Genomic DNA, 17,248 nt, shown 5'->3' with positions numbered 1-17,248 from the left:
CGGACAACGCGAAGGTGCCTAACATATGTGCTACAGTTCACACTGCAATCGGTGCTAGGATGCCAACGCGGTTGACCAAAACACGCGGACAGTGCGAATGTGCCTAGCATATGGGTTACAGTTCACACTGCAATCGGTGCTAGGACAGCGCAACTGACCGAAAACACAGAAATGTAATAAGAAAATTGGAATAATAATGGGACCAATAAAATATAAACTGTGATTTAATTATATCCTAACCCTAACACTAACTAACCCTACACTAACTTACTAAAATAAGAATTTATTTAGATGCAGCAGTGCAGTGAGCAAAAACGAACACACAACTCACCAACTGACTGAGCGTGGTGGAGAGAAATGGGAAAAAACCACCAGAGAAAAGTAGGCACACCTAGCAAGAAACCGCAAAAAATAAACGCGGATGGAATAAACTACGGAAAAACAACTACAAAAAATCACCCGATTCGATAAATGATTCGAAAACCCAATGATTTCTTCCCATACACGTCACCCCGGGGCAGCTCAACCTCGGCTCCGCAGTGGGCAGAACACCTGCACTTCACCACGCCTGTCGGCTTGAAAGCACCGGTCTGACGAAAAATTAAGACACGAATTACGCGATCCAAAGATCGCTTTATCAATCACTTTTGATTCGAGCGGTACGCCGAAGCAGTCGGACAATCGGTCCGCGACGTACCAAACATAAAAGAAATACAAAAGAATGATTGGCACCTAACACTACTGGACTACAAAAACCCTAACCGAAAATTACTGCAAGTGTCACCGACACAGCGTGACGTGACTTACAGTAAGCCTTACGCTAAAACTAACACTTCGTTATATGGCCCAGTCTCCGCTTCCCCGTGTGCACGTGTGGCGGCAGTCGTGGCAGCTCACTCAGCGTGCCCATGCATGCAATGCACGTAATGCAGGGAAGCGAAGTAAAGAAAGTGTGGGTCCCCCACGTGGAAAATTAGAGTCGGAAAAAAATTGAAAAAATTGCCGACTACGTCATTTGTAGTGGTGGCCGGCCTACTACAAATATTGAGGAAACTATCCTGCAACATTTCCTACCTTTGACTGGCGTGTTACTCCGCTCCAGCTAGGTGGAAATCTTGTCGCCCAAGGCCCAAGGAACATGTATAGGAGGTCTTGTTTCGTTGGGCTCGTACAGTTCTCTCTCGAGACACTGCAGGTTTGCGCCCTCAGAAACCGAGGGCAGTCCGACGGTCGTCGAGTCGGTCTGAGTAAGTCCGAGTCAGTCTGAAGTCGCTCCCCACTACACTTCTAACAATTTCTTCACGAGAAAGTTTTAACATGTACCAAACCTATATCCCTTGAATATATTGGATCATGTAACTCCTTCTCACTTACAAGGGCATATACATAAAAACAAAACAAAAAACCAGAAATGTCGCTATGGCGACTGGTATGCCTCCGCCATAATGCATGATTCTCCGGATAGGCCTACAGCACAATGTCTTGACAATGTGTGATGACAGTTTCACATAACTGGCCAAATATTAAAATGACAGGTTTGTCACAAATGCATTGAGTGTTCACTTTCCTTGAACTAGGTTTATTTGGATGAATGGCTATACTGTCTAAGAGTGCGGGTATTTGGGAATTTGAGGATTTGTACCCAACTTTTGACCCTTTTATAAGTTTAAAGAAGAAGTAAAATTTAGCACTTTCACTTGACCTTTGACCTTTTGGCAAGAAACTTCCAAGAGAATCTGTATTGGATAATACATGCATACACTAAGTTTCAAGAAAAAAATCCTGCAGGCATTGCATAAATAAGAGAGAAATAATGATATTTTGATGAGTTGACCCCGATCTTTGATCCATGACCCCTAAATTCCCTTCATGATCACTGCCAGTCAGTACATGCATATATACTAAGTTCCATGAAGATACCTTGAAATATTTGTGTGATATGGAGAAAAAAGTGAAATTTTAACATTTTTACTTGACCTTTGACCTCATGACCCAAAGCTCTCTCTGGGGAATCTTTATTTGGTAGTTCATGTATACACCAAGTTTCAAGAAAATACCTCCAGGCATTGCATAGATATAGGGGAAATAGTGAAATTTTTAGCATTTGACCTTGACCTTTTGACCTTTGACCTTGAGCATGTGTGCCCAAAAGTTGACAGGCACAACTTCGCCCACTCATACATATACATGCCAAGTTTCAGTAGGATACCTCTAACAGTTTTTTAGATACGTTGTCTACAAAATTGATTACGGACAGAAGGACGGACGGACGGACAACCCTAAAACATAATGCCTCCGGCGACACTTCGTGGCGGAAGGCATTAAAAAAACCACCAAATACATTATACAAATCTAGAATGAAATCATTCATAAACTAGAGCACTCGCAATCGAGCACATGTATCCCCCGAACCCATCTCCCATACCCCATCTGGATTACTTTTTAGGCCAGAATGTTTTATAATATGGCAACTGTTGCAGGATACAATAAAATTCGACGAGAAATGAGGCTAGTATATATAGCACATACAAGGAATATGACATGTCATCCTATAAAAGTTTGAACAATGAGAGCGCTGGCAATGAAAACTTTTGTTACCTAGAATAACTCCACATAAACCTCCATAGCAAATTTGAATAAAATCCGACAAGAAATGTGGCTTATAGAGCATATACAAGAAATGTGACATGGCCTCCAAGTCGGAACACTGAGGGCGCCGTCACCACAAACTGTTGTGTTCTTCATGTAGAATGACCACCCAAACACCTCTTTAGCAAGTCTGCTAAATCCAGTAACAATCAAATTATTGCCTAAATAAGCATGCATTTTTGCAAATTTGGACATGATCAGGGTGACCTTTAACCCTGTAAAAGGTGGAACAGTGAGGGCAGCATTATCAATAGTGGTGTATAGATTTGACTATGATGCATTTACATACCAAATTTGAAAAAAATCGGTCCAGAAACAAGGCCAGTGTTGCACACACAAGCAGACCCTGTTAAATTTACCTTTTCATGTATAAAGACGGAACAAGCGAGGGCGCCACCACCAAAAACAATATAGGCATCTTCATTTCACTAGAATGCACCTTTTTGCCAAATTTGAAGAAAATCTGATAAGAAATGTAGCTGATAGAGCACACACAAGAAATGTCCATTGGCATCCAAGTCGGAATACTGAGGGCGCCGTCACCACAAACTGTTGTGTCCTTCATGTAGAATGACCACCCACACATCTCCTTAGCAAGTCTGAATAAAATCCATTGAGTAACAATCAACTATTGCATAAATAAGCACTTCTGCAAATTTTGACATGATCAGGGTGACCTTTGACCCTGTAAAAGGTGGAACAGTGAGGGCAGCATTATCAATAGGTATAGGTGTTCTTGTGGAGAGGTAGTACCTTTGTTGCCTAGCATGCTGCACCCAACTGGGTGGATGGGTATCACTGGTCCTCACACATCCCCTAAATCTCTCATGTGTTTGGCTCCAAGCGCTATACCCCGGTCAACCGCTTCAGCTGGCGGGCTAAACCACGTGAGGGGGTGGTGTCTTACACTGCACCACTGGGCGGATGAGCAGCAATAGCAGCCAACAGCCAGGGCGGAGAAGGACCCCCAAAGGGAACTCAATGGCCAAGTGTACAAAATCGAGGGCGACCCACACTATATTAGTGGTCTACGGCCTGCGGTAACTAGCTTGGAGAGGAGATGGGCGCCGCCAAGCTATCTCAAGCCCACTGAAAAGACATGAGGAAGAAGAAGCAAAGTACCAACATGCCGGATCGGTCGGGGCCCGGATTAACAACGACCGCGCGTTCCGCTGATTCACTCCAGGGTGGACGTGATAAGTTGACTACTGGAGCGAAAAACACCATCAAGCTGCCAACAAAGGGCATAAGTGTCGGAATGTGGAATGTCCGAACTCTGCACGCCTGCGGGAAGATCCATGAGCTGACCCATGAGCTCGATCGCTATCGTTGGACTATGCAAGGTCAGGTGGACTGGCTTTGGTGAAACCTGCACAGATGAAGGACACAAGATCTGGTTCTCCGGGGATGAGAGGAAGCATCAACATGGTGTGGCATTTATTGTTAGGAAAGAAATTTCCAGCAGTGTCATCAGCTGCACCCCAATCTCCAGCAGGCTGATCTCCATTTGCATCTCAGCCAGACCACACAAATTGACCATTATCCAAGCCTATGCTCCAACTTCAGGCCATGATGAAGAGGAAGTGGAGGAATTCTATGACCAGCTGGAGGCCACAATAGCAAAAGTCCCAAGGAAAGACCTCATGATAGTTCAGGGAGACTGGAATGCCAAGGTAGGCCCAGATGCATATGAGAACTGGGCAGGGACAGTCGGGAGATTTGGCATGGGAGATACTAATGACAGAGGCATTAGGCTACTGGAATTTGCCAAAAGTCACTGCCTCACCCTGGCCAACACTCTGCACCCCCACAAATGGTCCAGAACTGTAACCTGGCACTCACCAAATGGTCAAATGCACAACCAGATAGTCTTCATTCTGGTACCACAACGCTTCAAGTCCACTATTAACAAAGCAAACACGAGAACCTTCCCAGGTGCTGACATTGGCAGTGACCACGACCTTGTGCTTACAACTATCAAGCTGAAGCTGAATTCGAAGTATCAAAAGAATAGCCCTCGCATTCGCTTCGATCTCAAGAAACTTCAAGACCCAGAGGTTGTGGAAATATTCAAAGCTCAAGTTGGAGGAAAGTTTGCAGTGCTCAGTGTACTCGACAATGACATAGACACTCTTGCTGGTAATATCAAGGAAGTGTTACTGACAACGGCTGACGAAGTGCTGGGGAAGCAGCAAAGGAGATCCAAACCTTGGGTCACGAAGGAAGTGCTTGACATCTGTGACAAGAGGCGAGAGCTGAGGCATGCAAAACACACCAGTGATGAGGCAAGAATACAGAACTGAGAGATGAATAGGGAAGTCAGGAAGAAAATGAAAGCTGCCAAGGAGAACTGGATTGAAGCACAGTGCAAAGTCATAGACAAAGGACTGACTGCAGGAAACATCAAGGAGGCTTACAACACTCTTAAAACCCTGACCAAAACCAGCCAGCCAAAGTCTCCTGTCATAGATGATAAAGATGGTAACCTCCTAACAAACAGCGAAAAAATTTTGAAAAGATGGACTGAGTACTGTAGTGACCTCTACAACTATCAGCTTCACCTAGACACCAGTATTCAGGCAGACACACAGGTTAAAGATGAAGGATGAGCCCTCTGTAATAAAGGAAGAGGTAGAAAAGGCAATCCTCAGTTTGAAACCAGGGAAGTCACCGGGAGTGGATAACGTCCCCACTGAGCTCTTAAAGTGCGGAGGAGAAGTCACAGTTCAGACCCTCACAACACTATGTCAAAAGATATGGGAGGAGAAAAGATGGCCAAGAGAATGGACCCAGTCCCTGATCATTCCACTTCCAAAGAAGGGTAACCCAATGCAGTGTCAAAATCACAGGACCATAAGCATCATTAGCCACCCCAGCAAGGTAATGCTCAGAGTTAGGCAAAAAAAAAAAAAATTGTTGCATTGGCGTAACCCACCCGACCCTAAAAATTCCACCGACCCCATGTTTTTTTTATTTTTCTTGCTATCGATATCAAATATCTTGTTGATTGCGATCACGCAAAAACCCGGAAGTGGAAACGGCTCTGGGGATCTATCGGATGTACGAGGGAGAGATCTAGCGCCTCGCATAGCCTCGCTTGATCAGTACGTCATCTGTTTCCAACACGGACGCGTACTCTAACAAGATTTTCAGACTGCGATGTATTGTGCACAGTTTTGCCATAGGTTTCTTGTGTGGAAAACGTACACGAATCTGTATATGTGGGACTGCAATAGAGATCGCCGTGTGCGATGAAAAGATCGTACATATGGGTCAATTTGCATCTATCTTATCTAAGTAAAAATAGTAAAATATGAAGTGAAAACATTCAGGATAGGGATTTCAACATCTTTAAATTCTGTGAAGGGGTATAATTCCAGTAATATTGGCCTCATAAATGATTTGTAGAATAGATGAACACAGCACATTCGGCGCAGCAGTTGTAACTGTTTACTGAGCTGAGCACGAGTTTTACACGTAAACTGCAGGTAGAAAAAAAAAAAAAATCAGCTGGGGGGACTGGGGGCTTTGCTGCTTTGGCTCTGCCTTGGCAGTCAGTGGAGTGTATGTGTGGGGAGGTGGATCCCGCCGTCTTCTCTTGAAGCATTGTCTTTAGCCGTATACTAAAAAAGGCAGCTTGGAGTTTCCTGCTCTTGGGCCACGGTGCCTGGAGAACCCCCCCCCCCCCCCCCCCCCCCGATTTTGCCTTCTGCTTCGAGTTGTCAGTGTGTCGGTGATAAGGATGGTGAGGTGGGGTGTAGTGTATTCTCATCACACCCCCACTATGGTCTTTCTTTGATCCTGCATTTCCTTAACTTGTTTCCGCAAATCGTCACCAAATAGGTTACTTTGTGACTCTGTTGGTAGGTTTGCACAGATGCTGGAAATTAGCATTCAGGTCAGGCCTAATCAGTTCTTTCCGCAGACAGTTCAAGCTGAAATTGGCATCACACAATAGTGCTAGGGCATCTGAGAGCTCCTCTCTCATATTGTTTGGTTCAAGAACTTGTGCTAATGCACACAACCCTTTGGTAAGTGATTTTTGGATAGCCTGAATCTTCAGGTCCCTGCCTCTGACGGCAGAACCGATATTTTCCCATATGGATGTATTGACTTAGGGCATGTCTAATGATTCACAATTCCCAGGGCAGGGGTATTTGTTTGCTGCCTCCTCAAGAGACTTCTCTTCTAATTTTTGTCTCATCATGTATGTGATATTCAAATTTATGAAGTTCTTCCGTCGTGATGTTTTCATTGCAACTGATTGACAAATTGCCCTACATCGACGTAAATAAGCACTGAATTGATCAGTGTTTTAGTAGTAGCCATGATAAAATATCATGGGCGTACATACTCGAGCAGGATTCGAACCCACGACCTCCTGATCACCGGACAGGCGTCATCTCCACTAGACCACCGAGCTTTCGCCCGACAGCAAGTGTTGGTTCTAATCCTTATAGCATGCAACGGGTACTGCTTTTGTTATTCAAATTTATGAAGTTCTTCCGTCGTGATGTTTTCATAAATTTGAATAACAAAAGCAGTACCCGTTGCATGCTATAAGGATTAGAACCAACACTTGCTGTCGGGCGAAAGCTCGGTGGTCTAGTGGAGATGACGCCTGTCCGGTGATCAGGAGGTCGTGGGTTCGAATCCTGCTCGAGTATGTACGCCCATGATTTTTTATCATGGCTACTACTAAAACACTGATCAATTCAGTGTTTATTTACGTCGATGTAGGGCAATTTGTCAATCAGTTGCAATGAAAACATCACGACGGAAGAACTTCATAAATTTGAATAACAAAAGCAGTACCCGTTGCATGCTATAAGGATTAGAACCAACACTTGCTGTCGGGCGAAAGCTCGGTGGTCTAGTGGAGATGACGCCTGTCCGGTGATCAGGAGGTCGTGGGTTCGAATCCTGCTCGAGTATGTACGCCCATGATATTTTATCATGGCTACTACTAAAACACTGATCAATTCAGTGTTTATTTACGTCGATGTAGGGCAATTTGTCAATCAGTTGCAATGAAAACATCACGACGGAAGAACTTCATAAATTTGAATAACAAAAGCAGTACCCGTTGCATGCTATAAGGATTAGAACCAACACTTGCTGTCGGGCGAAAGCTCGGTGGTCTAGTGGAGATGACGCCTGTCCGGTGATCAGGAGGTCGTGGGTTCGAATCCTGCTCGAGTATGTACGCCCATGATATTTTATCATGGCTACTACTAAAACACTGATCAATTCAGTGCTTATTTACGTCGATGTAGGGCAATTTGTCAATCAGTTGCAATGTATGTGATAGTTTGGGCAATTTCATCATCCAAAGGGACCCTGACTGATGATGCAACAGCATATTTGGCTGCAAGAGTTGGACAGGTACTTTTGTCCTAGCCTCAAGGGGCTGGTCATGAGTGTCAGAAAAGGTGGCAATATTTTCACTTTCAGTTTCTCATTCAGAGTCACATTGCATCTCCTCGAGAGGAGAGTTTCCATACTCAGAATCAGAAATGGCATGTGCCACACAGTGGATGGGTTAGCTGCTGATGGAAGCACCTTTTACCATTTGCGTTATCATGCTTTCAAGTTTGTCAATGCGGGAATGAACATCATCCATGGTAGAGCACGGGTTTGACCCACCCAATGTTGACCTAGGAGTCGGAAGATTTGCCTTGCAGCTTGGCTTTGTCTTACTGCCAGTCAAAGTGCTTCCTGTTTTTTCCCTCTCACGATGAACTCGGCTTTGCTTTGCTCAGTGGTTTCTGCTGCATACAGCTTGGCTTTGCCTTATACTGTCGGTAGATATCAGTGGTATTTGTGAGGTTGGCTTCGCCTTGCTTAGTGTTTTTGTAGCATACAGCTCGGCCTTGCCTTACTGTCAGAAGATTTCAGTTGTGAGGTAGGCTTTGCCTTGATAGCACTAGCGGTTTTATTGGCCGGTGCAAGTAGAGCATGCTCCGCAGCGGTGTTCGTCTGGTCTGTTTGCCGGTGCTGACTGGAGGGAAGTGGCCCCGCGCTAGTGCCAGAGGAGTCTGAGGTGGTATTGGCATTTCAACGTGCCAAGGGTGGTGAATTACAATTGTTATTTCTTGAATCTTCATTCATGACTAGAGGTCATAGAAACTCAACTGCCGAACTAAAAATGGATGTCTGCAATTTTCTGATGGGAGTCAGAACAAAATCGATTTGATATACAATGAAACTGAAGATATTTTCTGTGCAAAATTCAGTGGTGTTGCAAAACAAAATGGCTATGAACGATTTGACTGCGCAGGCGCGAACGGGATTTCATATGTTCTCAACCGAGAATTGCGTGATAAAATACATATTAACCTGTTCCTCCCGCAATTCTCTGAGAGACTTCAATGCCTCAAACCAAATTTGTTTTCAGGTCAACAGAGAATGGACAGGTTGGTAATTCACCTGTGTGAAACCACTCAAGCGGTACACGTATCACCTTTCCATGGTCAACTGTAAGTGCCATTGAACAATGCAAAATATCAATCTGGCACAAGGTATGAATAGAGCGTGCACTGATGGGCTCACTTACTCTTTTTGTTCTACACAAAAGAGGCACCTGAATGGGGTCAGTGAAAGGAACTGGAACTATCACTGAAGGTGATTAATACCCCTATTCCAGCAGTTCAGACTCCTATGAAAAAGAATTGAACCATGGTTTGATATAAAAGGTTCTGTTTTGTGTGTGTGTGTGTTGTACCTTGTGAGTACCTTGTGAGTTTGATCGGGTCTGCCATGCTCTTTCTTGTATATAATATGTAAATATCTGATCACACAATTTCTTATTTTGGCAGAGAAAAAATTACAACAATGCTCACTTGACTTTCTCTTTCATTGTTCAATGACTACAAAAGGTTTGTTCCAGTCACTTTTGGAAAAATGATTTCTGATACATGTGTATTAGTCAGACCTCATATCATGTTTTCTGTGTACAAGACATTTTTCATTAAAACTACAATTATTCTTTATTCATTACTTTGTGCAAATATAAGGCTTTCCCTCTGGGGAAAAGTATATCAACATCCTCTAAACTGGAATATACACTATAATCTGCCATACAGCAAATCACCTTTTTTGTTGAAATCTCATGCATATTTTAGTAAATCACAGAAGTTTATCTCCTCTGCCATTATTTGGATACTTTCCATTTGTTCACTTCTAAAGTCACACTGATACTGTGATAAGAAAGTTTGAATTTTCTTCACACAGAAATATAGTGCCAGACAAATGCTGTGAATCATCATCATCATCATCACAAGAACTGAATGTAGGACACTGACAAAAAGTGAAACAATTGGAAGTACAGACCTGACAAACGTCGCAGTGGCTGGCCATTTGGAACAGTCAGAGATACTGATGACCCTTTATGCTTCTGAGAAAAACTGGCAAGATACCTGGAGAGGTATAGTTGATAAAGGACAGAATGGAATTTATTCTAGAATGGCTAAAATGTCTTAAATACAGATGTTCAAGTAAAGAGTGCCTTTCTAAACAACATGCTGCAATTCATCACTTACACCGGGGCTGCACACTAACCCATTTTTTCTACCGGTCCAACATGTCCCTGTTGGACCAGTAAATACCCATTTTTTCCCCAATTCCCCAGAAAATTTACTGGTCAACTAAAAAGAGCATTAAAGGGGATGGCTAGTAACTGATCAGTGGGAATCAGTGGGAATGCTGGGGGATGACTGTTCCAATCCTTGTGGGATTCATTTAAGGGTACATTATATATCTATTGTTGTGTGAAAATTATTTGCTTCAGATTGGTCTCATATTCAAGTAATGTGCAGTTCAATGTTTCCAGGTAAGCATGACTGTACAGTGTTGGGCTGTTAACGATCGCCCCGACACTGTATCATGTGTGACAGAGAATCACAGGTAGAATGTGCATAACTATGCCCTAAGTTCCATGATGATACCTTGAGTCACTTTCAGGATATGGAGGATAAGTGAAATTTAGCACTTTCATTTGACCTTTGACCCTTTGGCAAGAAACTTCCCAGAGAATCTCTATTGGGTAATACATAGCACAGTTTCAAGAAAAATCATGCAGGTATTGCATATATATGAGGGAAATAGTGACAATTTGAGGAGTTGACCTTGACCTCTGACCCGTGACCCCCAATTCCCTAGATAATCACTGCCAGTCAGTACATGCATATGTATGAAGTTCCATGAAGATACCTCGTACCACTTGTGAGATATGGAGAAAAAAGTGAAATTTTAACATTTTCACTTGACCTTGACTAAGTTTCAAGAAAATACCTTCAGGCACTGCATAGATATGGGTGGTAATAGTAAAATTTTGAGTATTTGAACTTGACTTTTTGTCCTTTAACCTTGAGCATGTGCACCCAAAAGTTGATAGGCACAACTTCGTCCACTCATACATATCATATACAAGCACATGCCAAGTTTCATTAGGACACCTCGAATGGTTTTTTAGTTATGCTGTCCACAAATTGATTACAGACGGACAACCCGAAAACATAATGCCTCCTGCGACACGTGGCGGAGGCATAAAAACCCATCGATTATGTTCAATGATTTAAGAACATCGAAAGGTGTACACAATAAACAAAAACTTGCGTAAAACTTGTTAAACCATGCAATTGCAATCTTTTTCTCTCTGATCAGTCCTGTTCTTTCTTTCTGTTTTTCAACTAACCCCGACAATGCTAATCTTTTTTTGCTTTTTTTTACTGGTCATGTCAGACCAGTAACTTTGGCAATTCCTGAAAAATTACTGGCATGACAGTGACTTTTACCAGTCTGGGAACATTGGTGTTGCTTACACAAAGAATTAAGATATCTGCAGCATAACTCATGACCAATTACATTTACTAACCCTAAAGATAAGAAACCCATCTTCATGCTACCTGAAACTTGAAGCATAGAAGCATGATCACTATGTCAAATATATATCTCAAATATTTCACTCTTATGGTGACAACTTAATATCTGTACTAGCCGCACAGAAAAGCTGCAAATATACCGTAGCAGGTTTGTTAGCGCTAGCAAGTTACTAAACAACTCTGCCACTAACACTACAGCATAGGTAAAATGACCGCACAGAAAGCACTGTTAGAGCGCTGTTAGTGGACTTGAGCCAGAGAGTTTGGTAAAATGATACGTGTATCTACTATACTTGTGCAGAGTAATCTATAGATTGATGCATCTTGTTAACGCAGCACTACAGAGAGCATTGTCTTCATGAGTGATGTGTATTTATATCTTAAAACAGTTCAATATCATTTATCGTCTTCTTCATAGAGCTGTATTTGAATTTATCATAATGGTGCAGAATAAACCGTAGAGAGTTTGAGCTCCAGACTACACCGACAAAGAAATAAATGTTATACCAAGTAGTATTATAAAGCACAATGCTACACAGAGGGTTAAAGACATGCATATGCATGCATTACTGCCCAATGATTCTGTAGGGAAACATTTTGGCTGTGGGATCAAACCTCATGGGAAAATGTTTAAATGTCACAATTTTCCCCATATTAATTAGTCATCCATTCAAATGAAACCCAGTTCAAGGGAAGTAAACAATCAACACATTTGTAATAAACATGTCATTTTATTTCTTTGCCACTTTTATTTCTTACATTGTCAAGACGTACAATGCACTCTAGACTTATGGGAGAACCATGCATTATGGCGTAGGCATACCAGTCGCTATAGCATCGTTTCTGTTTTGTTTAAGTTGGAAAGGGCTCTTCACTCAAGATAAGAGTATTTGCCAATGATGATTTTCATTATCACTTGCTTTTAATGCATATGTAGCCTATTACACTATTAAGTTACACTGACTGTACTTAAGGTAGAGTACACGGTTTACTCACCATGGTGTTCTTCTTTCCAATGCAGGGCCTACAATGTCAAAAAAGGTCTTTAAACACTGCTTTGGAAAGCCGATATTTCCTGAAAAAGTCATTTTCATTTCCTTCTTGAAAAGGATCATATCTTGGTTTCCTCATGCTGTTTATCAGCAAAATCTACGTCGCCTGCTACCCATCACATTCTTTATTAGGTCTATGTCTATTTTGAAGTAGGACTACTTGGTATAAAAAAGGAGACAAGTTACAGCGCACGCAAGAAATTATTCACTAACACTGTCAGTATTGGTGCCCCTGTCACTGTTAGTGAATAGTTAAACATTACCACTGCTGTTAGTTTCTGTGCAGCCTTGAAATATTAGGCTAACAGCGCCATTAGTGAATTTGACTATTCAACATTACACGTATGTGCAGCTAAAACATCGCTATCAGTACTGTTAGTGTGCTGTTAGTGCTAACAACATTTCTGTGTGGCTGGTGCTGGTTTTAAAGCCAAAACATAGTTCTGGTACGCCTGCAAAAGTTGTCAAATTTTACTCCCAAATGTGCACGTATGCCTGAGAAATGTGTGGAATAACGCTGTAATAACAAGATATTTGATGGGTAACAATGAAAATGCGAAATAATAACCAAAAAGGTTCGCCGGAGTCGCAGTGTCAGAACTTTACCTGATCGGGGTTAGGCTAAACTCGGACTCAGGGACAACTCGGCCTTGCTTTGACGGCGGGACGAGTTGTCCCTCTGGATTGTAGGCCTACAGTGTTGTACTATGGGAGCGGCCTGTAGCGCTTCGCGTTCTGGCTGGTCACAGTTATGGTCTGAGTTGATACCAAAGACGCTTAACTGAAAAGACAGGAAAGTGCACGCTAATCCTGTACAAAATAAATGGACAGCGCACGGTCCTCAAGCGTATTACGCACATCACCAGAGACGCGCTGTATTTGAAGTTGTTGTTGTTTATCAAGCGTCTTTGTCTATTCAGTATGGCGATCACGAACTGCGTGTAAATTGTCTGAAATAGGGCCGAGTTTTCCCTGAGACCGAGTTAGTCTGGATCCTTCTGGAATAAAAGTTGGTATACCGACTCTTATTTTGGATCTCGAAATACTCCAAAACGACTCCTCATCCCGGCAAATCGCGTCAGCCAGTTAAGTTTCTTGGTAGACTCTTTCGATTTATTGCAAGCAAATATGAAATGGTGCTAGACGGGTTCTCAAACCCTTACCAAAACTATCTTTTCACTTTAAGCACAAGCAAGCTCATATCAACTTGGACAAAGGCCCAAAAGACAGAAATATTAATGGCAGAAGGATTAGTCCACTAGGACAGACTCAGAGAGAAATATAGAGAGAGAAAAAGAGATGAGAACAACTTTTTCATAACAAGGCAAGTGCCAAAATGTGTCTGGCCCATTCGTGTAAAAGAAATTAATATTTTTCTAACTCCCGGAAGTTCATTGACCCCGCCAATGACCTCTGACCTTGGGGTGACCTTCAACTCCCCAAGGGACATTTACCACCCAAACTAGGTCACAAACAGACATAGGGATGAAAGTTATGAGCCATAATCGAAACACGCCTTAAGAACTTAACATTGGGCCCTAAAAGTTCGTTGACCCTGTCTGTGACCTTTGACCTTGTAATGACCTTCAACTCCCCAAGGGACATCTACCATCCAAGTTTGGTCACAAACGTACATAGGGATCAAAAGTTATGAGCCAGAATCGAAACGCGCTGTAAAAACTTAACATTGGGCCCGCAAGTTCATTGACCCCTGTCTGTGACCTTTGACCTTGAGGTAACCTTCATTTTGCCACTTTGTATAACCCCTCTTCCCTCCAAGTTTGATTGAAGTTGAAGTGCTCAGTAGAGAGTTATTCAAGTTTTTGTAGCGTTACGGACGGACGACGGATGGACAGACCCCGCAGGCGATCCCTTAGTTCCCCCTTACCTCCGGTGGGCTTGACAAAAAGGTGACATTTTCTTTTCACCATTTTCAAACAGCTGATTCATGGAATCTTTCTGCTGGCAATGAGATAACCTACATATCATAGTCTTGATCCTCTGACTTCACTCTTGCATCTAGTTCTTCCAGAGTGGCATCAGTCTCCAACTGATTACGCTGCAACTGTTGAAGTAGAGTTTCCCTCTGCAGATTAGACATGAAGAGAAAAAGACATTATACAATAATTCTTTGCATAATAGTCAGCAAAGAGAAATTAAAAAAAAAAATGCAGGACTGAGGTATATGAGGACTGTGCATGCATGGTCTGTAATATCTATTTTTTATGAGCCCTACTAAGAATATCAATCAAAGCCTGCCACTGCTTTGATGTAGGAATGTCTATAGACATGAGAATGGAGTCTGTCACCAGTGTAGGCAAATTCTCCACAGGCAATATGTCTCCCAGGCCTTATCTCCACAAATATATCAGGTCAGCAGGTACTGACTATAACAAGTCGCTTCTGAGCCAGAAGTGATGTAACTCTCAGAGCACAGGTGTAGGTTACTCTGCCTTCTTCAATTTCTGTGGCTAGTATATTATGTCCCTTAACCCTTTCTTGAAGGTTCTGTAATTCTCTCCAACCTGGGGCTACATACTTGTAAGTTCAAGAGCCTTCCAAATACCCTGACTCACTGTCTAGTTATGTGCATAACATCATACCTAAAAATAACTACCAATGATATTGGGCAACAGGTAGAGTGTATGTACTGAATCATTTAGCATAGTATGAAGGCATGTCCTAGAACATTCTGGATTGGGTGAGCTCTTCCCTTTCACATGCATGTAGTGTAGCTATTTGAGTTTTCTTAATTTAATGTCTTTCATTAAGGTTTTTGTGACATTCAGATGATCTAGAACATACTGATTTGTTTTCCTGTCTGACCATGATATACGGCCCAGGCGTCTGAATATCCACATCTCCAATGCAGCCAGCCTTTTCATATCATCCAAGTACAATGTCCATGTTTCACAACAGTAAAGGAGAGAAAACTCATATATTTTGGCCATGTTAAAAGACATCAGAACATCCCAAAAAGTGTAATGGAAGGGATTATAGAAGGCAGGAGATGCAGAGGACGTCAACGCAGTGTGTGGTGTAACAACATAAAGGACTGGACAAGAAAGAGTGTGGCCGCATGTAGTAAGGCGGCCATGAACAGAACAGAGTGGAGGTCCATAGTCGCCAACCTTCGGACTGAAGACGGCACTTGAGAAGAAGAAGTGTAGCTATACCAAATGACTGTTTTTTTCCCACTGATCTGGTCAATCTGTGTTCATGCACACCCAGGGCTGCCAACATTGACTAACAGGGGAGAGTGAGATATTGCGAGGGAGCTGAGCGAACAAGCCGGGGGAGCATGTGGGAGGGGGTTTCCCCCCTCCCACGGTAGGGAGTTTTTGAATTTTCTATCTTAAAATGAGGCCATTTGGTGCATTCTAAAGTGACTTTTTCAGTATACTTATAATGAACATTAATGTTAAAATTGGTGTTAAAACCGCTCTGTTGGCCACTTAGGCCCTACAAGTTCTGCATGGTGTATCAGTAAGCAGTAAGTTAAAATTGCACAGAAAAAACACATTGATGACTAGCTACACATTTCCCATAGGGCTGCCAACATTGCAGTATTGGTCACTTACAAGTTCTCCATATGGTTGATCAGTAAGTTAAAAACTGCATCTAGTAAAAAAAGTTGCTGACCTGAGTTACACCTTCCTAGAATAGTAAAAAGTTTTCCTGACCATTTACAAGTATTCCAGAGTTGACGATACTTCAATAGCTAGTCAATCCTCCTTAACTTTGCCTCCGCATACGTAGTAAGTACAATGTAGAATGTGCACTTCAATCTCAATCCAAAGGACAGGCGTTGAAAACAAGAGTATGAATTATAACATTTCTCCTTCAGCAGGGCAATATTAGACAAACAATTCATTAACTCATCATGATTCAGGAACTCATACGGCAATCCAAGACTTTATTGGCAAGTATATGTTGATGAGTTACACAGCAGCAGATCAATAATTAGTTCCATCAAGATTGAGGGAGTTCCTCGAGTACATTTTGTGGTGACCTACAACTCCCCAAGGGACATCTACCACCAAAGTTCGGTAACAAATGGACATACAAGGGATCAAAAGTTGTGAGCCATAATGGAAACGCGCCGTAAAAAGTTAACATTGGGCCCTAAAAGTTTGTTGACCCCTGCCTTGTGGTGACCTTCAACTCCCCAAGGGACATCTACCATCCAAGCTTGGTCACAAACAGACATAGGGATCAAAAGTTATGAGCCATAATCAAAATGCGCCGTAAAAACATTGGGCCATAAAAGTTTGTTGACCTGTCTGTGACCTTTGACCTCGTGGTGACCTTGAACTCCCAAAGGGGGCATCTACCATCAAGTTTGTTCACAAACGGACATATACATCTAAACTTATGAGCCATAATTGACACGCGCCTTAAAAACTTAATATTAGGCCCTAAAGTTCATTGACCCCTGCCTGTGAGCTTTGACCTTGAGGTAACCTTCATGTTTGGTACAATGTAACTTTGTATAACCACTCTTCCCTCCAAGTTTGATTGAAATTGAAGTCCACAGTAGAGAGTTATTCAAGTTTTTGTAGCGTTATAGATGGATGACGGACGACGGACAGACAGACCCCGCAGGCGATCCCTACGTCTCCCTGCACCTCCGTTGGGCTCCACAAAAATAAGTTTAAGCTTTAG

At 42.5% G+C, this 17,248-nt stretch overlaps 1 protein-coding gene across 3 annotated transcripts in view; it reads right to left on the bottom strand.

Annotated features, from left to right (window-relative positions):
- LOC139743843 (rab-like protein 6) overlaps positions 1–17,248 on the bottom strand; it is a 110,985-nt gene that overhangs the window by 49,092 nt on the left and 44,645 nt on the right. For all 3 annotated transcript variants that reach the window (XM_071654297.1, XM_071654300.1, XM_071654299.1), the window contains exons 7-8: positions 14,566–14,669; positions 9,982–10,067 (exon numbers count right to left, since the gene is read on the bottom strand). In XM_071654297.1, coding sequence (XP_071510398.1) covers positions 9,982–10,067; positions 14,566–14,669 — 190 coding nt within the window. The remainder of the gene's footprint in view (positions 1–9,981; positions 10,068–14,565; positions 14,670–17,248) is intronic.

The sequence above is a fragment of the Diadema antillarum genome, unplaced genomic scaffold (assembly GCF_040938485.1).
Source record: "Diadema antillarum isolate AM-2024a unplaced genomic scaffold, OU_Dant_1.0 seq00001115_RagTag, whole genome shotgun sequence".
Lineage (NCBI taxonomy): Eukaryota > Metazoa > Echinodermata > Echinoidea > Diadematoida > Diadematidae > Diadema > Diadema antillarum.
The sequence above is the reverse complement of the archived record's forward strand: the minus strand, read 5'-3'. Positions and strand labels throughout refer to the sequence as shown.